Below are 26045 nucleotides of genomic sequence, written 5' to 3'. Positions count from 1 at the left end.
GCAGCAGAAAAGCTTCTGGTGAAATCTAAAATAATCCATTTCATGTGTTTTGTAAATCACAGCAACAGGCTTAATTATGTCTTTAAAGCCTTTGCCTCCCCAGCTCCTTCCTTTTCTTCCCCACCTGAGGAGCCCAGCTGACCCGTCCGGGGGTTGCCCACCTCCGTGGTGGCAGCTCGGTTGGGATGGGGTTCAGCAGCCACTTCCAGTAACGCGCCTGCTCTGCTGCTATTTCTGTGCATTGTGGCTCCGACAGGGAGCCTCCTCTGTGCTCTTCACAACCGCCTCGGCCCTGTGGCTTAACTGTAATTTATGGACCCGTGTTTCTTTTGAGCTTTTAAAAATAATTCCAGTCAGAGGGGTTTGTTCTGGCTCCAGCTGAAGCCGGCAGCAGGGGCTGTGGGGGTTGGTGTTAGGAGCAGAATCGGGATGCCGTTGCCTTAGGAGTGGCTTGCTTTGAGCAGGCAACTTTAATTTCCCTTCCAAATACTGAGATTTCCCCCCCCCGCCTCAAAGTCATCTGAGACCAGCCGGTGCTCGGCTGTGCGGCAACAGGGGAGAGGAGAGGCAGGAAGCAAGGGTTTGTTAGTTTACTGTTACCAATCCCATTGGAAACCGGCTCCAAGCCCCATGCAGAATTCCAGTAAAACTCTGTTCTAAAGGGGAAACCCGGGGCTGTTCAAAGCTTGTGTTTTGTTGGCTTGGGCGCAGCATGCTTCTGGGGCCTTTGACCTCCTCCCCGAACCCTGGCTCCCTCCGCGGCTCTTCGATGAGCTCTCTGTGAAGTGGAATCCATCACTAATATCTGATATTTTTATTATTTGTAGGGGGAACTCTTAGAAGCTGGTAGCAATTAGAGCTTAAATGTCTTGCAATTAAAAAAAAAAAAATCCCCAAGAAGGAAGTTTAATGCTAAGCAGATGTGCAGGAGCAGCTGAAATATGCTAGCTGTCTTCTGCTTCAGAAGCAACCTCATCCACATCTAGCTGCTGTCAGGCTAGGGCAGCCGAGAAGTGCTGCTGCTTTTATGCTGCTTCTTGGGCCTGGGGAGCCCACGTTGGGGACCTGTGGGGTTGTTTACTGGTTAATACTTAGACTGCCCTTTTGTTCTGGCTGAGACCGATGGTTTTGATACGGACAAAAAAGACTTTGTTTACAAAGAAATAAAAATTGATAGAAGCTAACAGAATTGGTTTTCATGGTGAGTTTGGTTCCGTGAGATCTCACAGGGGGCATTTGTAGATATGGCTACTGCGGATCTAGGTTTAAACTCCCTCTCTTCTTGGGCAGACAGATCCAGGGTAGCCCTAAGCTTGTGTTAAGCACAGCTTATTCCCTCTGTCTTTAATGGTTGGCTGTTTCAGCCTTTTGCTGCCAGCTTGGATTGGGGCAAACTGTTCGAAATCTTCCAGTTTTTTCTTGCAATACATCTTCTGCTTTATTTATCGCTGCCATATTCAGGTTCTTCTGTCTGGAGAAGGATCTGACAGCTGACTGAAGTTCATAATCCTGTTCCTGAAGGCAGTGGAAGTCTATTCAAAAGCTAATAGACAAGTTGCTGACAACAGCTTCTTCACACCCTTTCCCGTGCGTGCCCTGAGTCTGTAATAGAAACATGCTGTATATTCCCTCCATATGCTAGAGCACAAGTTACTCTGCCAGATGATTTCCTGTTGTACTGTACCAATGCAGAACCTTTTTCTTTTTTTCTTAAATGGCAATCTAAAGTAAATTATTGTAATTTACCACAGTGTATTTTGTACTGTATTGTGACAGTGCAGTGCATGGGTTTGGGAGTTAGACGGTTGGAAGACTTCAGGTTTTTCTCCAGACTGCCGCTATTGAGAACTTACTGAAAAGTAAGCAAAACACCAAATCCATCTGAATTCCAGTTTTGCTCTAACGCAATGAAAATTGTGTGCCTGATTTAAAGAAAGGATTTCAAAACCTCACAATTCCCTTAGTGCTGAGGAAACGCAGCAATGTGTTTCTTGGACCTGTGGTTTCCAGTGGGAAGGTTTGAAAGCTGTTTCTTATGCTTTGTATCATGCTAGCAATTTCTCAGTTACATACGTACTAGGAATTTATTACTGACTTTTGGCTGTCTTGGTGATATTCTGCAGGTCAAAAGGCAATAACAGGTCAAATAGACAAGGCCACCAGTATAGCTTGCCCCTCTATCCAAGTGATTGAAGAGTGATCTTCTGCTCTTAAACTGATGGGTCCAGAACTGGGTTCCCCATTGCACATGAGTTTTTAAAATTGCATTTTGGAATTGTTTGTCAGAATTTAGGAAATTCTTAGCCAATTATATAAACACCTCTCCTTGTCTCTTCTCCCAGGCAACGTGAGAGTAACAGCTGTCCTTACCTCCTTCATACCACAGAAGGGGGATGTTTGCTGGTTCTTATTTTGAAATGAGGGCAAACCTAACTCTTAAAACATGCTTCCAGTGTATTCAAACAACAAAAAAAAACCAGCAAACCACCACTTAACATTTGAAGATTATTCCCAGAATCCCAAGCCAAGTATTTACACCTCATTTCATGGAGGGGGAGGGAAATCTTTTGACCTTGTTGGTAGCAACTCTATTAGCTTTCTCCTTAACCAGGTTTCTGCCTCATATTCATTGGCCAAAAATTTGTATTTCTAGTTACACTTTGAATGTACCTTTATTGGAGCTTTGGTCTCTTTTCCATGGAGTATTATTTGTCTATTGTTACTTTCCTTAATGCTATTCCAGGGTAACAAAACACAAAAGCTTGTGGAAACTTGCATGTGTTTGCTAAGCTCAATCTCTGCGAGTTGCCTGTTGGTCTTTTGGGGATCATTAACAGCTGCAAAACTAAATACTTTTGCAGGTCTGAGGTTTAATAAGTCAAACTGTCTCTTGGTATGCATTCCCTGTCCTATTGGGAATAAGCTCAGAGCATATCTTATTCCGAGATCTCAAAATCGGATCACTACAGATCAGTTTCATAAGTTCTGCAAGTCCCCTAAAACATAAAAATTAACTGGGTAGTTCTTATGATGACTTGACCATGAACTGAGTCCCTATCATGCCAACACCACTCTTAAGGAAAAACATCACATTGCTTTCAAAGCTGTCCTGACTAACTTTCAAACTTTCTGATATGACTGTTTTCTTGTTTTTCTAATTACTTTCTCTTTTCATGGCTGCCCTCTTCTTGGATTTCAAGTTTGGATGTCCACTTTGTCTGAGACTCCAAAAAAGAGTGTCACGCCAGGTAAATTCTTGTGTCTTGGTGTTCTGCATGCTATTAAAAAGAGAAGTCTGTAGTTCAAACTGTGTGTGGTTTTGGAGTTGTCTTGAATATGAGTCTCTAACAGTGGATATCCAGGATCTGTTGTCTACTTGTGTATTGGTTTTTCATGATGCATTATTTCTGATAAGGAAGAGCTTTGCTTTTGTAACTGCTGCCTCACCTTAATGTTGCTGCTAGCAGTGGATGGTAGTTTGCTGTGTTGTATCTTCCTCGCCCAACTCAAAGCTGCAATCCAAAGCAGCTTCGCCTCTTGCGGTGGGTTGACCCTGGCCACAGCTAAGTACCTGCACAGCTGCTCTCTCACTATCCCCTGTGGGATGGATGAGAGAAGAACAGGAGCAAAAGTGAGAAATCTTCTCTTGTAAAGGAGAGAAAGGTGACTGTGCTCCTTGTTCTTCGGAAGTGCTCTTTTGCTTTTCCACAGTTAAGTAGAAAGGTTATATGGAAAACATGGGACTCTGAGGAAGCTGCAAAATTTTCATGGGAGCATCAGACTCCTTGTCACAAGGAGTTGGGAAGGAGGAGGGAGCAGGGAAACAACTTCTAGGTGAGGTGTCAGGGTCTGAAGGGAAGTAGTCTAATACAAGAACTAAGCTTTATAGTATAAGGAATCAGGACTTCTCCTGAGTAACCAGTGGATTTCTTCTGCAAACATTTGTCACCTGACATGAAATACCAGAGAAGAGGTCTTGTCTTCCTTCAGACTTAGGAAAAATGATTACGAGCTGTAGACCCTGTGTCTGTACAGGATGCTGGCCTGGTCACCCAGGCGGTTAAGGCCACACATAGGTCTCAAGGCAAGGAAAGATGGAAACACTCCTGCTGCTTTCTGTACCTGATTTGGTAAATATTCAAGTTCATGCCCTGTTCAAAGTATGTGAACAAAATTCCACCATCCTCAATGGATGAGTGCTTGCTTGTCTGAGGTTTTTAGTAAGCAAGACTGCTGTGATTTCAGAAATGCTATCCTTGACAGAGGTTTAATATATCCCTGGGGGAGGTTCTGCCTGATCTTAGCAGAGTGCATCTAATTTCAGGGTGGTAGCTGGATATAAAAGTGCAGAAATATCTGAAGTATTCAGTCACAGGAGCCTGGTGGTTGATAGGTCACCAGGGAGTTCAGGCAGAGAAACAGAATGAGACAGGAGAGAAACGTGTTGAGGAGACAGAAGAGGTGGTGTCGCTTGGGAAGAATGACAAGAAGCCCTCAGATTACCTGGCTGGGGGGTGAGGATGGGTTTCTCTGACTCTCTACAGCTGTTTGGACTGTTTCATGTTTCTATGTGTAAAATGACAAACTGAATGCCAAGGCTTTCATCCTTCTTGAAGGGTAAGGAAGTGAAATCTTTAACAGATACAAATTTCTTCCCCTCTGCTGACTGCTTTTATCTAAATGCATGTTGCTAGTTTGGCTTCAAATAAAATCCATGCATGATGACAGGGCAAATGTAAGCAATTAATTGCATTGCATGGTGCTCAAGAAGGTGAATGTTGATACGTAGTCCTGCTCAGAACTCTTCTGGTACATCTGTCAGGTTCTTAGCTCCCCGTGGTGTTTCAGTTCACGTGGCCTTTGGGTTTACTTCTCATCCAAATGAATCTCCAGTTTCCAACACAGCTGCTCTTCAGTCCAGACCTGCCATGGGCTGTATCCCAATGTGGCAGGCTGACAGAGCAGACTTGAATTTGAATATGATCTTTACCCACGTAGTACATATCTGTGTCTTAGGCTGGGGGTTGGAGACTAGAACAGAAGCCAGTTTGTGCTGCCTGAGCTCCAGATGAGGGCATGAACCTGCTCCACGAAGTGGAGACTCTAACCAAGGATTGCAAGTGGTTTAATTTCCTACTTCGGAAAAAGACGGGTGCCATACAGCCAGATCCTGAGAGGTGCTGTGGTGGGGCACTAGTTTGGGTCACCCCAACTGCCGTTAAATTCCTTGGCTGGTCTGCTTCATGCCATGTGGAGGAATGTGAATGTGTTGCACCACTGAGCAAGTGACTGGGGCAAATGCCAGAGTACATAGGTGACTTCAGCCTGGTGGAAGACCCTGTCTAGCAGCTGTGTGAAAATCTCTAAGCAGTTTAACAGATTTGTGTGCAAAATACTTAAGTATTCTTAACTGTTGCTACCTGTAACCTAGTTGGTTGGAATCACTGTTCAGAGAGCCAACTTTCCAAGAAGGAGTGGAAAGAGGGCTCAACTTTTTTTTTCCTTTCACCCTCCTGCCTCTAATTTTTCTTGGCTCTATCTGAAAACCTAGCAGATCAAAAATAAAAAATAAAAATCCTGAGACTAACAAGCTCCACTTGGCAAAGGTCAGCACTGAATTTCTCTGTCAGGATTTTGTTGGAAATGCTGCTGAGGACTGCAAAGAAGGAAGAACTGAACCGGAGGACTCGCTTGAGAGAGTGCCTGCCGCTTACCATGGGCCAAGCTCATTCCTGACGCGCTCCTCGTGGGGGCTGTGTTTTGCTGCTGGTTTTAGCTGTGCGTCAGACACGTACTCCAGTGCTGGAAGCAACAGTCTACCTTAAAGCTACCGCTTGTTTCAAACTCTTGAAGGCTTATCTAGATCTTGGTTCTTAGAAGCACTGGAAAATACTAGGTGTGCCGTATGCTGGAGAACGAATCCAGGCATCAGGTTAATTTTCTGCTGCTGTGGCTGCTGGTCATATTCCCTTCTTGGTGGCAATGCATACTGTTGCCTTGGGCTCCCTGTAGCTGTTAGTAGCAGCCACCCAGGGGGCCAGGGGTGACTTAATGCAGCTCATGGAGTTACCATCTAAACCAGATTTCTGCATGTATAGCCAGAAACATAACAAGAAAGACGAGTTTTAGCTACTCTGCAAGGAAGCTATTGCCCCGTGTACTGAAAGGCTTGCAGAGCACGAGTGCTGTGGAGTTGAGAAAGGTGCATGGATGGATGCTCACTTACAGAGAAACTGCTTGTATGTTAATCATGGCTGCTAACCTGGGGTGAGAGGGTTTGCCTGATGACCTGGCCATCACTGGGTGCATGGTGCTCAACCTTGCTTTATTCTCAGGCATTCTTTGGGATTTGGACAAGGTTTTAGGCCACTTCTCTGGCTTTGAGTCTTCTGAATTACTTAAGCAGTCGGATCCAAACCCTTCCCTTTCTGCTTTCAATCCTATCTCTGCCTAACAGTAGGGTGTCACTTGCTTCTGAAACTCTTTTCTGAAAATGCAATGGAGTTGCTTTGTTCTTCATAAAAGAGCTACCTGGCCAAGCTCAGGAAAGAACTACAGAAATGATAGGCTATTAATAACCCATTTGATAGACTTATCCAAATATTTATTTTCATCTGTAATGAGGCAAAGGGATTTTTGCCAGTACTGTTTTGCTAAGACCCGGAGACTGGACTGGACTGGACTTTGTGCTGAATTCCTTTAGTTACTATGGGTGGTGCTGAACTTCTGTCTCTGTCCCTAAGCTTTGTGGCTCAGGACTGCTACACCAAGAGCTGTTGATCTCTGAAGTTAAACACTGCTAGGATTGGGGGCATTCCTGTCTGGCAGAAGGGATGGAGGTGAATCCCCTTTACTATTGCCATAAGCTGTGCGTGGCCTTTTACCTCCAAGAATAATTGACATGCAAATACAGCCTGAATTTTGTAAGTGGGAAGGGGCCTGAAGAGTGACAGGCTGGAGAGCAGGAGTATCCAGGAGATGAGTCAAAGGTCTGATTGTTTAGGGCACATTAAGAACAAAAAACAAAAGAATGAACAAACAAGCAAAAATCCAAAACAAAACAAAAACCCCCACAGAATAGAAGAGAGATCCTAGGCTTAGAAACATTGTTTTGATCTGAATCCATATTGTCCCCAAGGAGATTTGTAGGAGGCTTCATCAGCCTCATCTGACTGCTTACTCTAGGAACTGGTTATTTTAGGAGCTGGTTTTCCAAGACCCCTGTGAGATCGTGAGCTATTGTGTAATCTTGTGTGCTTTACGCGGTAAAGTCTGGTTTTTACCTTGTGTGCAACAGACACTTAACCCAATTTTTAGGCAGACCTAAGCTCTCTATCTTAAAATACTTGGAGATATATCACTGGTAGAAGGCTCCAAGGAAACATGCAGTTTTAATGTTTATTTATCATAGTGATGTGGTCCTTCTGATACAAAAGAGGTAGCGTTTTTAGGGGAAGAAAATCCATGTGTTTAGAGCTGGGCATATGGTTGTCGTGAGGGGATAGACCAATTGGAGGATTTTCAGTAGGCCTGCTGCTATTCTGGGTATTCTTTTTTTTTCCTTTTTTTTTTTTTTTTTTTTTTTCCCCTCTCCTTCCTCAAAAGGAGTTTTCCAGAGATACGTAAAGGCTTACCCTTGAAGAATTGGCTTTAACAAGAAACCACAGTTCTAGATCCAAGCTACCACAGTTACTCCTCCCTGTGCACAGAAAAGTGTGAACCTCTGACTTTATCGTATGGAAAGCTGTGATGCTCGGGGATGCTTTCTGCCAGCCGCCCCTGCGTGCAGACCCTGCACGTGTCCTCAGCAGTTGTGCCTGGGTTGGAAGAGCTGGACTACCTGCAGTTGGTTGTTCAGCTGTGAATCATCCTTATGGTGTTCACTGACCGTTTCTGTGGTTTTGGCTTCTTCTGAAAAACTTCCACTGACCAGCCCAGTACTAATTCATTTAGTCTGAATCTGTAAACATTTGATTGATAATCATAAAAGAGCAATATAAAAGCCTGTGCGCTGTACAGATTAAAAGAGCAGACATGTTTATAGCCTGATAACAACAGAGTACTCTGGCAAAGATGAGGAGTCTCAGATTTCCATATCCAGATGATTTTATTTTTGGAGTCCAGTTGGTGGTTTTAATTTTTGGCTATTGCAAAACCATCATAGGTCTTAGCTGTTGCAACACAGGAGGAGGAGGAGGAAGACGTTGCTTGGAACGGGTGCTCTGTGCTCTTATTTAGGAGGCTTTCACAGTAGTTGTCGGTCTCTGAGTACAGCGGGAGGAATGATGCTCCCTCCTCGCTGCCTGGTGAGGGGGACAGGGTGCAACTGTGTCACTTAATAGTGCCAGCTGTGAGGGGCATGGACAAGCTCCGATGACATTTCTGCCCAGCCCCAGGAAGGGAATCGCTGAGGTGAGGAGCAGGAGGATTGTAAAGTGGAGCCCTATGGAGAGGAGGAGGGGTATCCTCAAGACTTTAACCAGGAAACGGACTCGAGGGAAAAAGAAACGGAGAGGCAAGCAATCTCTTATTTCAGCCCGCGATCTATCGTGCACTCTGCTCTGGGGAGGGCTTGCAGGTTGGAGCTAAACCAAAACACTAATTCTGCTTTTTTGGGGGAGAGGAGGCTGAAGAGGCTTTTAAAAAAGTGGGGCTGTAATGCCAGGGAGGCATTGAAGCATGCATGTGAGCTTGCTGGGGAACTCGTCCCACTCTGCATCCCTCTTCTCTGGCGTGCTTCACACAGAGCAGGCTGTTACTCTTCAATGCGATGTTGTGCCCTGTGTTACAAATTAGACCTGAACTAATTGGCAGGGATGCGGAAGCGCCCACGGCAGCGGGTGTAATTGGTGCTGTGCTCTCTGTGGTGCTGCCTGTTGTGTTCTTTTGAATCCCCTTTGGGGGGAAAGCCTGCAGTCTGACATAGCAGCAATGTTGCGGGCATCCTGAGAATACACTAACAACCTAAACCAAGCTACCCAGAAAATGTTTAAGGCCTTTTGTTACTCGGAGGAGCTGTTTCTCTGTCTTCTTTCCTCCTCTCCTTCCTCCTTTCTTTCCTCCTTTACTGTTACTGAAGTCTTCCCCACTGTGCAGTGCCTAATCCTGGGCAAGCATCACTCTGGGAACCCCAGGGACCCCACCCCTCCAAAGGGGGATATCCTCTAGGCAGGATCTGCTGTAGCTGTAAATTAACAAGTTTGACCTTGGTTACTTCCTAGACCAAGGAATTTATCACCCTATTTTTTTGTCTTAATAGGAACCCTGTAACACTTATACAAGCTTCTGTTAAAACAGTCATTGTATATGTTGCAGCAGCCACTGTAGTGACAAAGAAATCCTCCTGCAGCAAGTACCTTACCTGAGGCAGGACAGAGTAAATGGCATCGTGAAGTCCTGCTGGGTTTTGGATATGTGAGTGCAGATATAACCTATCTTGCCGGACTGTTGTAAACCCACTTCGGAGCCAGATTTGTTGAGGTGGATTTGAAGTGCTGCTTCTCCGGGTTTCCTGGCAAGGGCGCTGCCCTGGCACATGGTCCCTGGCTCAGGCTCGGTGGCTGACAGCGGGGTCTTTGCCAGCCTGCGCTCCAGCATGGTCCTCTCCTTGTTCCCAGCAGGGACACGTGCATCACATGAGCACCGCTCGTGCCACCAAGCCAATGCTGTGTTTTGTGTTCAGGGTTTTTTGTTTTTTTTTTTTTTTTCCTTACTCTACTCCCATGAAAACTGTCCAGGAAATTAGAGGAAAGAAGATATTTGGGGTGTCTATTTAGCAAGTAGCTTCCTGCATGTCCCCTGCTCCCTTTGCCTTTCCACACATTGAATTCTCTGCTGGTGCACATGCATAAACATAAGGCCATGATGGCTTTTGTTTCTGGTTAGAGAACTGGTATTTATCTTAAGAAGACTAAAAGTAGGGGTTGTAGGTGCTACTTGCATAAATAGGTTGAAGGAAGATGATAATGCTGCCCCATTCTGGACTGGAGAAGGGACTGTGTGGGAAGCAGTGTGAAACAGGGGAAAGTATCTCATCACCCCCTAGATAACCCAATTAGCACTGGTTTAAGCCGGAACATGCAAGTCAAGTTGCTTCATCGTGAACAGAAACATGATGCTTATTTGGAATGAACAGCTATGGTGAAATTTATAATAAAAATTTTGATGTTGTCCATTCACAGTCTTCTCCCTCTATTCCTGCTACTGCCTGTGGTTCAAGTATCTATAGAAAAGCTAAATATCTTAAACACAAACTTCTAGAGGAGATGACTTCTCTTTAAAGAAAATTAACCTACGTAACCTGAGGAGAGTCAGGCACGCTTAGGGAGCAAGGAAGTCTTCTAATTTTCTGGATTTCTTAAATCTGGTCCAAAGGGAGGCATTGTGATAGCGTTTCCTTTCAGGAAACGGTTGGATTAATTGCTTTTTGTTCAAGGATTTTCGTTTCACAGGATGCTGTTTTAATGGTGACGCATTCTTTACCTCTCTCTTGGCAGGGATGCTAATTATTTGTCTGTAGAATCACTTTGCATCTTCAGCCCAAACACATATGAACATGCTGCGTTTGGAAATACAGCGCTGAGCATCCTGTGCTTGGCTGCCAGTCCCCTGACTTGTCTGGTGGACAGTTTCAGACCATGCTCCTTCCTTCCCGTCTCTTGTAGCCAATTTGTCATCAGAGATTCAGGAGACCTGGAGTCTGCTCCTGGCTCTGCCCCTGTCACGTGAAATGGGACTTTCAGCAAATCGTACATCTGCTTCTGTCTCCCCTTTCCATCTGCGTCTTAATCTAGAGAGAGAGGAACTGACTCTTAATACGTAAAAATGTATAATAATGCTGTTAGCCCTAACTGCTCTGCCCTAATACACATTGCTGTAATTCAGGAAACCTGTAAAATAATTTTGCATTAAGGCATGTTGGCTCTTAGACAGAAATTGTAAGTGCTTTGTGCTCTGGTTTGACACTTCTGAAGAGTGTATAAATGAGGGCAGATTAAGAAACCTTGATGTCCTAAAGGTTTTCATGGCTGTCTGAGGCAGTTTCCAGGCAGAGCACAGTTGGTCTGTGCCTGGGCTTGCGGGTGCGGAGGCCCTGGCCGCACTGTTTACGTTGCGCCGGGGAGCTGAGATGCATCTCGTATGGCAAGCGGCAGTGCGAGGAGGTCTTCCTCCATGACTGGCACAGTAGCGTCCCTGCCTCACGGTTCCACCTCGAAATGCACAAGTTCAGTTTGGGGGTGGAAAAGTCAGAAATCAAAAACAAACAAAAAACAAACAAACAAACAAAAAAACCCCAGGAGTGTGGGGCAAGGAAGAAGAATGGTTATTTTGTACCTTTTTTCGCCTCTGTGTGAGAGCCTAGTCTCATTCATAAACGGCTCTGGCAGCCGAAAGCCCTCAGTACGAAGAGAAACCAAACAACTGGAGAGGTTGGCTCCAAGGGCTCCAAAAAGGCGCTGAAGGGTGATGGAGAGGGGGAAACTGAAGTGCGCTGTACCCCGTCCCGCTCGGGGCTGCTCTGCCGCGGGGAATGCGGAACTGCGGAGCTGGCGGGGGGCAGGCGGGGGGTGGCCGTGTTTGAGCAAGGATCTGGCGCTATAACTTTTTTTTCTTCTTCTGTTTCAAGTAAACACTCTTCCCCGCCCTCCCCTCTCTCCCTCCACCCCACCTCCCTCTCTTTCAGTCCCGCTCATGTGTTTCTATTTAAGGGCTGCAGTGCAGACGAATATGATTGGCATCTACAGCCCCCTCTTGACTTTCAGCTCAAGCCTTTAGAGTGGAGAAGGAGCTGAGCCGCCAAGGGGAGAGCTGTTTTTTTTCTTTGGGTTTACTGGGGGGATGGCTCAGCTGTGGATTTATGCTGCTTCTGCCCAGGATTTTTCTCTCTGAATGGGAGCAAGGATTGTGGAAACCATGTTGGGAAGAGGTTTATTTTCAGAATCCATCATGAAACTTTTCAACTAATTCACTGTTTTCGGCTCCTTTTCATAATTTTTTTTTCTCCCCTTTTTTCTTTTTCTTCTCTCCAATGTTCCTCTGTGCTGCTGGGTTGTGGGCCAGAGGAGGCTGTTTCTATATGGCCAGCCATTTGGGGATATGCTGCGAGCCAAGGTTGTTTGCTGATTTGCTTGGCTCTGGTGACAAGTTGGCCTGTCGTGAATCGGATGGACGGAGGTCGCTCTCGAGGAGCCATGGCTGGAAGCTGGCTTACGGCTTGCTTTTTCCCTTCCCCAGGTGCTGATGCTAGCTCTGAACCCATGATCCTGGAGCAATATGTGGTGGTGTCCAACTATGAGAAGCAGGAGAACTCTGAGATCAGTCTCCAGGCTGGAGAGGTCGTGGATGTCATAGAGAAAAACGAAAGCGGTAAGACACGTTTGCTGCTTTTCCTCTTCCAATGGTCTGATTTTTTGCATGTGTTCCTCTTCTTTCGGTTTCTTCATCACTACTTGTAACTGTACGTTAGCTCCATCTGGTACAGTTACTATGTCTGGCTGAGGATGTTGAAGTTTCTCAATGTTGATTTGGGCTTGGGGCCAAATGTTGCCTTCTACTGTAAGAATGTTTCATAGGTTTTGTGCGTTAATTAGCCAAAGTACATTAATGGAAAATGAAGGTGAAGGAGAGAAGGATCTGCAGCTAATGAAGCTGATGTATAGTAGACCGATATAGTTGCCCTGCTGTCTCTTCGAGTCTCTGTCAGCATTTCCATTACTAATTCCCTTTTTGGAGGATTTATAGGATGAGTGTTTAAAAATTGCTTGGGATGAAACTTGGCTTGACAGCCTAGCCCATGGCCGAGAGCTCGGTAGGGAGGGGAGAGAACGTGCATAGATAAATACGTGGCCATGCACAGTTTCAAAACTTCTGCAAGAAGTGTTAATTGCAGAATTTTGAGGCGAGGAGGCAGAGCCCGTCATGTAAAAGCAAGATGAAATCCCTTCTTCTGCCATCCCTGGAATAACCAGCTTCCACTTGGAAAATGAGATTTTTGGCAAGTGTTTATATAGATGTCTTTTGTGTACTTTAACTCTTGAGTGTCTGGTAGCTTTCAGTCAGGCTGAAGAAACGCAGGAGGCTCTGTACATGCAAGCAGTTGGAGCGGGTTAGCAGCTGGTTTGAATAACTGCCTGTCTTCAGCAGCTCCCCCTCCTCCCCTCCAGTACTCCTTATGTTGTCCAGGACTAGTTTCCAGCCCACTCGTGACTTGTGTGTCCTCATCCAGAGGAGGTGCTGACATTTGGAGCCGTTCAAGCGAAGGCTGATGTCGTGGTAGCTCCACACGCAGGGCTCTCACGGCTGGCTCTGGAGCATGCTGGGCACGCCAGAGCTTGGGGGAACCAGGACACCCTGATCTGGGACTCAAATCCATCTTCCAGAGCGCTGAGTCAGGTTATCCACAATGATGACCATGCATTGTATTTTTTTTATTTATTTCTGTTTTAATGGAGTGGTTATTTCTCTGCTGTATTAAAGCCTAATGCTTGTTTGGCTCAAAGCAATGCAGTCAGTTGCTGGCCAGTGATTTAGCGTGGTGTCCAAAAGGATAGTGTGTGGAAATGAACTGGCTAGTGTGAACAGAAATGCCTCTCTCCTGGGTACGGACTGTATCACTTGCAAAACTAGTAGAGGCCAAAATGCTCATCTGCCCCACTTTAAAGCAATAGTTATGATTGAAGGGGGGAAAAACATCTTGACGACTTAAACTGTGTCTGGGCTAGAGGACGAGCATCCTCCCTTCCAAGCCTGAGGGTTCATCACTGTCAATAATGGGTGTTACTGCTGTCAGAACAAGCCTGGCTATTGTGGCAACTTATATTCATATCTGTGATATCCCTGTCTTGGAAAGTGGCTTACGGAGCCAAGGGAATCGGGCTGTTAAATAATGCAAGAAGTGTCTGAATTCCAGATTACAATTCCTTTGTGTTTTCTTTTAATGTGGCCTCTCTGCCTTGCACAGTTGACATCATATTGTATTGAAGCACATGGTATGTGGAGATATAAATGGAGAGTGTCAGGGTTTGAATTTAATTAGTGGGTCCAGAAATGTGACTCTTCTAAGGAAACATCCTTGAACTTGGATTACAGTATTTAAGACCATATTCTGATGCTTAGCAGCCAGATTTCTTATTGTCCATATAAACAAGAAAGGAAATCTGAAGCCCTGAACTCCATGCTATGATCTTGTCCTTTATATCTATCTATACAGATATAATACTGATATAGATACGTATTTTTAAAAACCATAAGTTATGGACTGGTGATGGAGAGAGCATCATTTGCTTTGGACGCTTGTCTAAACTGTTCTGGCAGGGAATTCACATTTTAGTTGTTCCAAGAACAGGACTCCAAACATTCACTCTTTCTTCTAGCTTAGGGATACCACAGGAATGACTTTAATACTATGACTTCTTGTCTCTTCAGCTAAAGCTGAACCTATAAATGGCATGTCATGAAACTAGCAAAAGTTTACGTGTCAACTTTTTAAACTCTTCAGTTATTGTTTGAATTGAGTATCTGTTTAGTGTAGGCAAGCGCACCTAGAAGATGTGGTTATGACTGCTAAGAATATGGGGATACGCTTTTTAAGAAAATAAGATTATTGGACTATGCACATGTGTGGTAATTCATCTGACTGCATGGTTATGTTGGTTTAAGTGTTGTGAAACTGTAGCTGTGAGCGTATAAATCAGGCTTGTTCTGATCGAGACAGGCAGAGGTGATGTAAGGTGTTATGGATGTCACCTGCAGCAGGAACAATTCCTTCAATGAAAGGAAGAAAGTATGGCTAGAGAGCTTCTCAGCTGTGTGGCTGAGAAGTCCCATCAGACTGGACAGCGTGCATTGGGTGTGCTGCTGGGCCAGTATCTCCAATCTCCTTGTGTGTATGTGTGCATATAGCATATCATATGTCTGGGTTTGGGTTTTTTAACTGTTCCATGGGGAAGCTAGATATGTTTGAATGTATAAACTGGATAGTATGGATGACTGCTTGATTTTAAAAGCCTTCCCTGTATCAGGTTGCATGTTGATGCCTGGGGACACTTAAATGTTGTTTTTTGGGGTGTTTGGGTTTTTTTTGTTTTGTTTCCCCAGAGTGGGAGAAACCTTAACTTGGCTCTGTTGCATGGCTTTGTTAGGGAAGAAACACCTTCACTTTACTGGTCAGATAGCCTTATACTTTTTTACACAAGGAGGCTCAAAAGCTGTTTCCAAATGATGGTGCCCATTTCATGTCCTGCTGGATGTTTTCTGAATGCTTCTAGGGCCTGAGCTAGAGTTACCGTCTCCTCTGATGTTTGCCTCCAAACTGTGTACCCCCCTGGAAGGAAGTAAGCTCTGCTTTCAAAGGGCAGTCTACAGGGCAGAGGTAGAAGGGGAAAAAAAAAATCTGGCATTTGATTTATTGAAGTCTTATCTGGTTATCATCAAGCTACATTAACTTCATCTTAAGTAACGGTGTGTTGCATTTACTATATAGTATTATTCAGTGTTACTTTTCCCATATCAGAGATGCGATTTAAGGCATCTCGCAGTCAGACATGTGCAAACCCATTTGGTAGGGCTTTGCCTCATACTTAGCTTTCTTTTTCACTAAAAGAGAGTTGGATAAGGTTGTCTTCATTTTTGGGCCAATGAAAGTTATGACTTGGACATCACTTCAAGTTGCAACTTCTGTTCAGTATTATGACTTAAAAGCAAGGTCAGTGTAGCAGATGTGGTGAATGATTGCTGAAACCCTTCATCTCAGTTATGAAGCCCATGGGTCACTGTAACCTGACTGTTGCTGCAATTGCCACAGAAGCAAATCTTGCTGGACTGAAAAATCTGTAGGCTTTCTATACTTCAGAACAAATTATTTAGTAATGTACCAGCTCTCAGACTTTGACACGGGGTTTTTTGCAGCAAATACCTATATTGGCTCAACAAAAATTGTCCATCAGCCTTTCTTCTGAATTCTGGTTGCATGAGCGGAAGACCCACAGTGTGCCTGATGTATCTGATGGATATTTCTCTCCTTTTTTTCCTCAGCTGAGGAGGAAAATCTGCATGTATCAATGGTCACAAACGCATCAGGAGAAAAGCAGAGGTTTAGAGTCTCTCCAGATACTGTCTGGGAACAGGCTATAGTTACAAGGGTTGTGTTCTTTGTTGGAAGTGACTGTGATTTGTTTAAATGCACTGTGTAACCAAAATGCACCGTTCAACACTAAACATCTCTGAGCTGTTTTAGAATAACAATGTGAATAGTTGACTCAAGTCTTGTCTGTCAAGTACATAAGCTGCTTTTAAATCTTAACCAAAAAAGCCTTGTGGAATGACTTAAAAATGTATTTCTGCTGCAGAAAAGAAATGTTGTGACTTTAAAGCAGGAATCCGACACAGATTTCTTTAAGGTAGAAGGGGGAGGGACTGGGCCAGAGCAGCTCCCTCTCTGCCAAGTTTTGCGTGGATGTGGCTTGAAACGGTCAAGCTATAAACTGTGGCGGCAGTGTTTGCAATGGAAAACCTGACAGATGGTGAAGTATAAGTGTACTTCCGAGCACCTCTGCCTCCGCTGCTGTTCTGCTCGCAGGCAGGACGGGTGCTTCTCCCTCGCAGCCCCGGGAGCAGTGTCTGCGGTGGAGGCACTGTGGGATGGTGTTTTCAGCTGGGCTGAGCAGGACCATAGCCATTTCCTTTGCAATTACATAACTGCAGACCAATTTCTAATATTATATTACACGCAATACGTAAAACAAAGCTATTATGACTAGCGTAACTTTATTGGGACCCAGAGGGATCTCTGGGAAGGGAGGTTGCTCTTCTCTTCTTGGCTGGGATATGGGGCATGGCACTGAAGTGTCACCATAAGGAAGGTCTCTGCTTGTCTCAGTGCCCTGACTTAGGGGTCTTGGGACCTGCTGCTTGTCCACACAGTGTTGGGAGATTAGCGTGTGCCTGACAAAGTGCTCTGCATCACCATTTGGTTTCACTCGTGCTGCTCACTGGCTGCAGTCATGATTTAGGAGAGGGATATAAAGAGGCCACAGCTCTCTTGTAACTCTGACTCCTGGGGATACACTGGCTTCCCTATTGCAAACTCCATCCTCTTAGATTGAGGGCTTTTTTGAGTTTGGCTTCTGCCTCTTCATGAGAAACACAGCACACTGTATTTGAAGGTGTTGCTTTTTGGGGTTAAGTAACTGGTTTTACTTGGTACCAAATTGGACCAAGTTTACTTTCTGGATGAATTACTGCATCTTGGCTAAAGGGAGAGGGCACCATTAAAGTAGTCCAGATAGGAAACAGGGAAGTTGGGTTTTTTGCATTTCATGGGTCATCTTTCATCCCTATATCCCTTTTGCTATGCCTGCTTTTGCAAGTAGCATTGACTTTTTTTTTTTCTGGTCCCTTTTCTTTAGTGTGGTGGAGGTTTTTGTTTTAAATTCTGTAAAGACAACTGTTCCTGTCTTATATCCGCTTTCTGCTGCTTTGCCTCTTTCTCTAGGATGTTGTCTTCATGATCCCCCGCTTTGTACACAGGGGGAGCACAGCACTGCGTGCACTGCTAGCAAATGTCTCAGAGCATTAGTACTATCATCTTGCAAAAGCTGGCCAGAACCCAGTGCACTTCTGTTTATTCTAACAGATAAGTGATATGCTAGCAGTTTCCTAGGCTGCAAACGTGGATGTAGCTCTACCAAATTGCAAATGCAGTTACCATGTTTGCTTATGAAATGTCAATAGATGTGCATCCACTGGTTGGATGTGTTGTGAGAGACAGTATGCCTAATTGCCACCATCATGCTTTATTTCAGGTGCAATTGTGCATGCTGGCTTCCCCTGGAAAGCTATTTTTTTTTTCCTTCCAAAGCATTTCAAGAGAGCCTGGTCCACCAGATGTGATTCAGGACTTGATTTCTGTTTGTACATCCAGCCTTGGCCTGCTGTTTGCTGTGAGAAAGCTACTTCACTTCTTTGCATTTCCATTTCTTTCCAGCATGGCTGTGTATTTGAATTTTAAACCTTGTACGAGATCATGGTTGTGATATAAAAAGTAAATACGCCCTCATGCAGCGGATTCTTCTCTTCATTAGTCCTTGAGCTGTGCCTGGAATTTGAGGAGAAACAAACACTTATGTAGGTCGAACACCTTTCCTCTAGCACCAGTGGCTTCATCCCAGAGGACAGGTTTGGGTGAGGGGCCGCCACTAAATACCTGGGATAGCTTGTGTAACTACTCCTGTATGTGCCAGTGTTCATAACTCTCCAACAAGCAGAGCTGAGTTCAAGGAAAGGCCACCCCAAACCCCTTCTTCAAAAACAAAAGTCTGTAGACTTCAGTGCTTTATTCTGAAGGCAGTGCTGCCTTGCCATGCATCCTGCCTTTCTGGGCCTGTCACCACCCCTGCAGCAGAGGATACTTGATCCACTTATGAATCAGTTCCTGTCCTGCTGCAGTTTTCTGCCCAGTGTATGTACGAAGGCAGACAAACACAGGCCATCTGAGGATGCAGGGTGGGTGATTAGGAATTTTTGGCTAAGAGTTACTGGAAAGTTGTTTAATGTCCTAAAAAACAATGTTTGTAGAAGTTTTCCCTCCAAACAGGGACAATGCTGGCAAAGCAGAGATGTTTTTCTCCTTCAACCGCTTGCAGCTCAGGGGCTGGAGAAGGGCTTCTCTGTGCAGGCAGAGTTTCAGAGACATCTGTGGTGAGGGTAAGGATGCTCAATGGCACTTGCTTGTCTTACTGCAGCAGTGTTTTTTGTCTTCTGGCTTTTTGGAGGTAGTGATCAAGGTCGGTTGTTCTCTTGCTTTGTTTTGCAACAATATCAGCAAAGCATCCTGTTGGTGCATCTGCTTGCAAAGGGTGAGTTTTATTTTAAACTTCAGCTGCCTGGAAGCTGGTGTTTATGGAGGGAGCCTGGGTGCCTTGTTTTAAAGTAGTCAATGGAGTATTGATAGGATGGACGGGAACATTTAGACTAATCCAGACTCTGGGCTGGCTTCGGTGGAAGCCTGAGACAAGCTTAGAGCAGAGAGGTAAAACTGGATGTGATGACTTGCTCTAGCCAAGTTCTCACTGGAGATCAGCTCCTTCCTGGGAATACAGTGCCTGACCAACCCTGCAAACAGGCACTCCCTCTTCCCGTGGCCTGTTTGCAAAATGTTGAATGGATGGAGAGAATTTACACCAGAAACAGCCAGGTCAGCAGGAGATGAGGAGGAGCTCTCCTTCCTCTGCTCTTGCCCCTGGGAGCCCAAGGGTGGGGTGACACTGTCTAATGACTTTAGCAGCTGTACTAAGCTGGAAGCAGCCCTTAACAGCCTACCCTGACCTCTCTGGTGATTCTGTTTTGTAAGCTATTTTCTGATCCCTTTTTTTCTTGCCTTTTTTCTAATCTGATTGAATTTTTAGATGTGTGCCTCTGCAACGCTAAGGAGGTTGTGGCTGCTTGCTTCTTCTGACTGCTCAACTTTCAGCAGGCAAAGGAGAGTGGTATGGCTGAAGCCCTCATTTGGGTTTCAAGAATTTAACTTAATTTACTGTGCCCAGAAAGGAAGCATGCCGCAACATTTCTGAAGCAGTTACCTCTGAGCTGCAGTTCAAGGCTGCCTTGTACATAGGCTTAAACGATAAGCTATTTGGGACTGACGTTTTTAGATCTGCCTATTGCTTCAGCATCACCACACCAACATCTCAGCTGAGGCTGGGAGGTTGCTGCATAAAACAAAATGCTTGAATTATGAATGTGTTGTAATATTCATGCTGCTATCTTGTGACATCTAAATGGCTTTGCTCTCCCCCGCTTAGTAACCTACGTGGCAAGTGATGTTTGTTTCTGTGTTTAAGAGCTTGGAAGGTAATCCTCTATGCCAGAACCAAAGCAGGGTTGTTAATACTCTGGTATTTGTAGTTGTCCTCTGTCACTGTGGAAAATGAGGTTGTCCTCCATTGCCACCTCTGAAATACCTGCAGTTTTGTGACCATGCAAAGGGATTGAGGTGGGCTCCTGCTTTTCTGCTGGGAATACTCGTTCCAGCCATGTGACAAGGAGAGATAGTCCCTTTAATTGTACTGTGACATTTCTATCTCTTCTGGGAAGCCCTTCTGCATTTCATAGACACCCTTGCTTGGTTTTCCTTTGCCCAGCTTTGAATTGCAGTGCGTACTTGCTCTGACTTCTTGGTGACAAGTTCATTACGAACACTTGAAATATGGCTGTCTGGTAACGCTATGCCCTTTGCATTGCCTAATTCTGCTGAAGCTTTCCTGGGACACCTCCAGACTGCTCTGGAGCTCTGCTAGTAGGGATGTTTTGCTTGGTGGGATGGAGGAGTTGATTGGTGGCTTGTATTGTTTGGGTCCCACTTGAGTTGGGAGCAGCTGAATGCCATGCTAAAGTGACCTTCAGTGCATGCATAATGCCTTGCTGAAGTTAACTAGTAGTGTTGTTCCCTCAGGTTCATCATGGAAGTTTTCAGTGTAGTAAGAAATACATGACTATTTTTCCAAGCAATGCTGCCTCATTTCATTCTCCTATAGAGGGAAAAGAATGATTAAGATGTAACAGGGACACAAGAGATGTCATAAATAGAATAGAATCCTAAATAGAATCGTTAAGGTTGGAAAGGACCTCTGAGATCGAGTCCAACCTGTTAGCCTAACTGCCTGGTCCACCTCTGAACCATGTCCCTAAGCACCACATCCACACGTTTTTTGAATACTTCCAGGGACTGTGATTGTACCACTGCCCTGGGCAGTCTGTTCCAATGCCCCAATGTCATGGGGTCATATTCCTCTAAAGCATTCTCCTCTTTAATAGTACCTATCAGATCCCCTCTATGTAGTGTTTCCTTTTAAATTGTTTTAAAGGATCATCTCTCCAAGATAGAGACACAATAAAACTGAACTTCCAATTTGAAATCATCCCTCTAGAGTGTATTTTCTCAAATGCTTTGGGCTACAGTGGGTGGTTTATATTAATTTTTCAATTGCATTCTCATTGTTTGTCTTCATCTTGGGCAACTGGTATCCTGACAGGGCTAGTTCAGTTATGTGGTTTGTTTTTTTTTTTTTGCTTTTTATGGAGACATCTGAAGTCCAGCCACTGTGACTCTTGCATTCATTTGCCTTTTCTTTAGCTGATGTCATGTCTCTGTGGGACAACTCTCCGCCACCCCCAAATTTCCCTAAGCTAGGGGGAAGGGTTATTGCTGTGAATAGGAAGTCTCCAGATATATTAAATATGCATCTCCAGGGCTGGGTTTTTCCTATCTGCTGTCCTCTAAGCATCCCACTGAAGTAAACAGGTTCCCTTTTAAACTTCCCTCCACCTGGCTTGATGTGGAACAAAATACTACCTGTTTAGATCTACAGTTCTCTAATCTCTCAAGAAATGGTAATGGGAGCCCAGAGAGAGGAATTTCCCTGCCTTGCAAGACCCAGCAGAGCCAGCCTGCTTGCAGGGGCAAAGCCTTCATGCAGGCAGGACTGAAAGAGGTCCCACAAGGCTGCCAGGTCAGCATGAGTGGAGACTTTTCTTGTCTCCAAAGCACAAGAAGTGTAGTTCAAAGGGGGGGGGGGGGGGGGAATCCAATGTCAGCCCTTGCAAAGATTGTTTCTTAATCCGCAGCTGTTCTGACTTCCCCATATCCAAGGGGCTGAGACCCTTAAGACCCCCCTCTAGGAGCAGGAGAGGGAACAAGTCTGTCTGGACTTCATGTTTGGTAGCTGTGGGCATGAAATCTGCTCCGGGACTTCTGAGACTGCCCTGTTACTCTGGCTGCTGGGGAGAGGGTGGGATGTGACCACTGAAACCACAGACTTGAAGACTTAGTTGTCTATAAAGGCAATTTAGCCTTGGAGGAACAGGGCACATCAGTAAGTGTGGAGAAGCCAAGACAGCAAGCAATACTACCTTTAAGTTTGCTGTACAACACAGCCAGGTACTTCTGAATAGTAGACTCTCTACCAGGCCTCTGAAAACTTTAATTCTGAAATTTCCAGCTGCTTGCAAGTTCCCTCCTCTTTCCCTTCTCATCTAATCCAGATAGTTAAATTTTCTGTTTCCACTGTATACCCTGTTTGGAGCCCAGGATGGCAGGCTGAAAAGGAAAAAATTTTACACAGCATCCCTGGTTGGAGCCTTTACTCATTACCTCCTCTGTTTATGCAGTCACTGCCAGTTGCAGGACCCTGAAACCTGCCCCAAGAAAATGTTTCCAAGGAAAATCTGCTTTTCATATTAGAATATAAACTTTCTAATGATTGGGTTTCCTATATCAGCCAAATAGGTCACCAGCTCAGCACTGCTGCAAGAAACTACCTGAGGCCAAGAAGATACAAGGATATTTTTGAGGCTTTCCAGTCAGGCCTGTAGGTACCTTGTGGGATATGTTCCTTGGGATGTGGCTGCCTTTTTTTAAAAAAAAAAAAAAAAAAAAGAAAAAAAAAAAGGCATTGTTTTCATAGGTTTTTGCTGTATCAGAGTTTCTTTTAAGAAAGTGGGTAACTGAAATTGCTTTAAATAAGCCCCCAAAATACTAAACTTAATGCATAGTGACTGATGTCTTCTGCCCTTTGTTCTGGTAGGTCAAGAAAGCGATTATACACAAAGGCTTTGGCTCTTGTGACTTTTGGGCCCATTTTTCAAAGTAAGCAAAAGACTGATGGTGCATTTTTGTTGTGTCAGATGAGGACAAGATTAATAAAGGATGGAAGAGATTTTCTTTCGCCAAGCTGCACAGCAAATAAGCAGTTCTAATAATACTTTGGCAGTGAAATGGAAGCTGTAATCATTAGCAGACATGTTTTAGTTACGACCAGCAACATAACTCCTTACTTTTGGTTTTCATGTTAAAGAGAGTTCTACTTCCCCACAAACCAATTTCTGATCCATCCTCAGATTAAGCAAAACCTATAGAAGTAATTGTCTTGCTTAGGAGTTTCATAAGACAATCAGATTTAGGGGGTGGCTTGACAGAGGGGTGTATGTTGGCTCTTCCCGTCCAGCCCTTGGACTGGGACATCAGACTTTCCAGCATTCTTGATGGAGACTTTAATTATTTTTGTGGTAGAAAGATGTTGGCTCATGGCTGGATTAAGCGAAGCAGTTCTGGAAGATGCAGGGGATGAGATGAGCTCTCTTGGATCTCTATTTTACTGGCTGGCTTCTCTTTACTATTTTTATTGGCCGATTTGGGTTTTTTGCATCTCGATACTGTGTGACTTCATCTGCAAGTTTCACATGCAATGGGACATCACTTTATTTCAAATGAAACTGGACTGCAGTTATATTGGCAACATAGTCAAACTTGAACTTGGTGGTAATGCCAAGTATTTCCCAGACCTTGCTTGAGTCCATATCTCCTATTTCTCCCCGCAATGTGAATGTGTGCTGGAAAGCCCTAGCCTGTTGCTTGAAAAGTTGTTGTAATTCTGTTTGCAGAACCACCTCCTGCTGATCTTTTCCTCTCCCACCGCGTGCACACACCCTTTCTGGTAAGCGTGCTGGTGGGATGGGCTTTAATTCCAGCAGATCTCCCAGTGGTTGGAGGGTGAGGGTGCACTCATGCTGCAGACCTAGCTTCACTTTGCTCCTATTTTTAATACAGCTGCCATATGTTTGCTTAAGAATCCCAGACTGGTTTGATACTTGGGTAAAAGAGAAAATAGGTTGTTGCTCTTTCACGATTAGCAGTAGCTTGACTAGCTAGACTAACACTGGCAGGCACACGTCTGCGCTGTCTGACAAGTGTAAGATAACACCTTCATGATTTGAAGTCCAGGTCTTGAAGCACTGTGCTGACTTTCAAACGGTGACCATATGTGCAGGTGTAAATGTATCCTTCTTAAAGGATAGTAGCTCTTAGGGAGCTTAGGTGACTGCATACAAAACCTGGCAATTGGAATAACAAATTTCAGTGTGCTGAAATTGATCTGAAGTTATCCTTAACCTTGAATACAGTCCCTACTCAAACATGATGGAGGTGATGGGGGGTGCAGGGTAAATCCCCATGCAGTGGTGACCCTAGGGTTGGAAGAACAGCGTCTAATATTAAACCTGAATCATTGGCTTGAACATTGGTAAGTTCATAAATAGCACTTTAATCTCCCACATGGGCTTTTATAGCATTTGGATGTTATTGGAGGCCTCCCTGCATGAGGAAAACCTGAACTGCTTGGAGAGACTTGACCCATTCCTCTTTGGTGAGTATAGCTGGAGATTCAGGATGGGTAATGTGAACCTGGGAAGATCCATCACTGAGCATCTGAAACCATAGGATTAAACTTAAGGCCACTATATTCAGTGCCCTGGAAATCACTTTGAAGAATCTGCATTTCTGGGTGTGAGCAGGGGGAAGACTGCAGACACTGACTCACGGGAAAGAAGGTGAAGTTTGCTTGTTTGCCTGGAAACAGGATCGGGAATCTGAGACAGTTTCTTTGAGGTTTTGTTCTTAATACTGACTTAAATTCCGTATTGTTACTGAGAAGGAAACTCTCTGCAGAGTATGAAGAACCAAAATTATGGGATGGCTGTATGCTCAGAGTGAGCTTCCAAATTTATTCCCTTGCTTCAAGTAGACCTTCTGTGACCAAAGTGTCCTTGAATAAAAGCAGAATGACCAGAAATGGGATGCTATTTCCATCGCCAGGCAGATGGGATAACTGAGCCCTACAGAAAACGCCTCTTTTGCTCCTCCTGAACACAGCAAGCAGAACTGGTTCCTGTACCAGCTACAAGTTAAATTACACACTTGGCCATTTCAGCCGTCTTTGGTGTATTTTTGGAGCTGACTATACACTTCTGGGCTGTTAGCCTGTTGGTTTTAAAATAAGAAATGAGCCTCTGGCGGTTGGTGTGTGAATCCTTCCATTTAAATGAGAACTGGGAAGTTAAGTATCTCTTTCGCAGAAGTATCCAAGTTTGAGAGCCAGCCACATGAAAGGGTGTTGCTTTTCCTGTGCCACCCCAGTGTCTCCCTTGCAAACAATCCTAAACAGAAACCAACATCCCCCAATGAGGACGCTGTCCGCAGAATGCGCATGTGGGAACTCGGGGACCGAATGATTCTGGGGATGGTTTGCAAGACGCTTGGTGATGCTGGTTTAAATTTGGCTCAGGCTACCAGGAATTCTCGTGTAGTGGCATTTGAGGGAAAATCCCGGTGGTTTCAGGGAAAATTCCATTACAGATGAGATGTGGCCACCCTTTGCAATGCTGTGACAGATGCCAGTGTTGAGACCTCCTTGCATGGTGTGCTTGAGTTGCACAAGGGCCTTTTTTCCACCCATTATGTGCAGACACGGCAGAGGCTGAGTGCCTGGGCGTGCACTTGCCCTTGGCGAGTGTGTCTTGGGGGCAATGCAGTGACAGGAATTGAAATAGTGACTGGGCCAAACTTATCTGCACCTTAGTGAAGGCTGCAGGCTGCCAGGTGAACCACTGTGGCTTCTGTAAAATAACAGAGCCAGGTCCTTGGTACATCAGGAATACCATCTGCTTCAGCTGAAACTTGCCTGACCTAGTAATTCTTCTCCATATCCCCAAATCGTGAAATCCTTCCTCTGTTTCTTCTTTGCCTCTTGTTTAAGCAAACTTTTGAGTGGACCATCTGACTGGCCCCAGGTAAACTTGGTAGAAACGTAAGTGAGTGCGGGAGGGGAGGCCTGTGAGGATAACTGAGTGCAGGTGGAGATCAGTGACTTCCTTCCTGGCTATCATTTCTTCTGCTGTGTTTCTTGTTCCTTTCCACTGGTCTCTTATACCTTCTGTGAGGAATCCCATGTGATTAACGTTTTTTGATCTTTTGTGATAGCTAAGTACTCTGCTAATTTAACCTGTCAGGACCACATTCTGATCTAAGGAAGCGTAACACAGCATGTTCCTCAGTTTAAGGAAATCAAAATCCTGTGTTTCTGTGGGATTGAAGTTTTGCCTTAACCTCGACAACGTGATGCTGAGGCATTTTTCTGTAGCTGTCTCAGAGCTGTGCCTTCATCAGGTCTTGGTGGATGGACTAGAATTGCACTTATAAGGTAGAGCTTTGGAGT

The 26045-nt window shown here is 44.8% G+C and overlaps 1 protein-coding gene across 9 annotated transcripts in view; it reads left to right on the top strand.

The window, feature by feature from the left end:
• Positions 1 to 26045, top strand: part of SH3PXD2A (SH3 and PX domains 2A) — a 273771-nt gene that overhangs the window by 187915 nt on the left and 59811 nt on the right. For 3 of the 9 annotated variants that reach the window (XM_087765178.1, XM_087765182.1, XM_087765185.1), the window contains one exon: positions 12235 to 12366. In XM_087765178.1, coding sequence (XP_087621304.1) covers positions 12235 to 12366 — 132 coding nt within the window. Of the gene's footprint in view, positions 1 to 3200; positions 3249 to 4597; positions 4618 to 8276; positions 8516 to 11592; positions 11626 to 11708; positions 12367 to 26045 lie in introns of those variants that run through there. The other 6 variants (XM_087765179.1, XM_087765176.1, XM_087765183.1 and 3 more) reach the window with 5 other exon arrangements.

The sequence above is a fragment of the Nipponia nippon genome, unplaced genomic scaffold, assembly GCF_047370975.1.
Source record: "Nipponia nippon isolate SJK-2023a ecotype South Korea unplaced genomic scaffold, ASM4737097v1 scaffold_3, whole genome shotgun sequence".
In the NCBI taxonomy this organism is placed as follows: domain Eukaryota; kingdom Metazoa; phylum Chordata; class Aves; order Pelecaniformes; family Threskiornithidae; genus Nipponia; species Nipponia nippon.
This window is presented reverse-complemented; position numbering and strand designations above follow the sequence as displayed.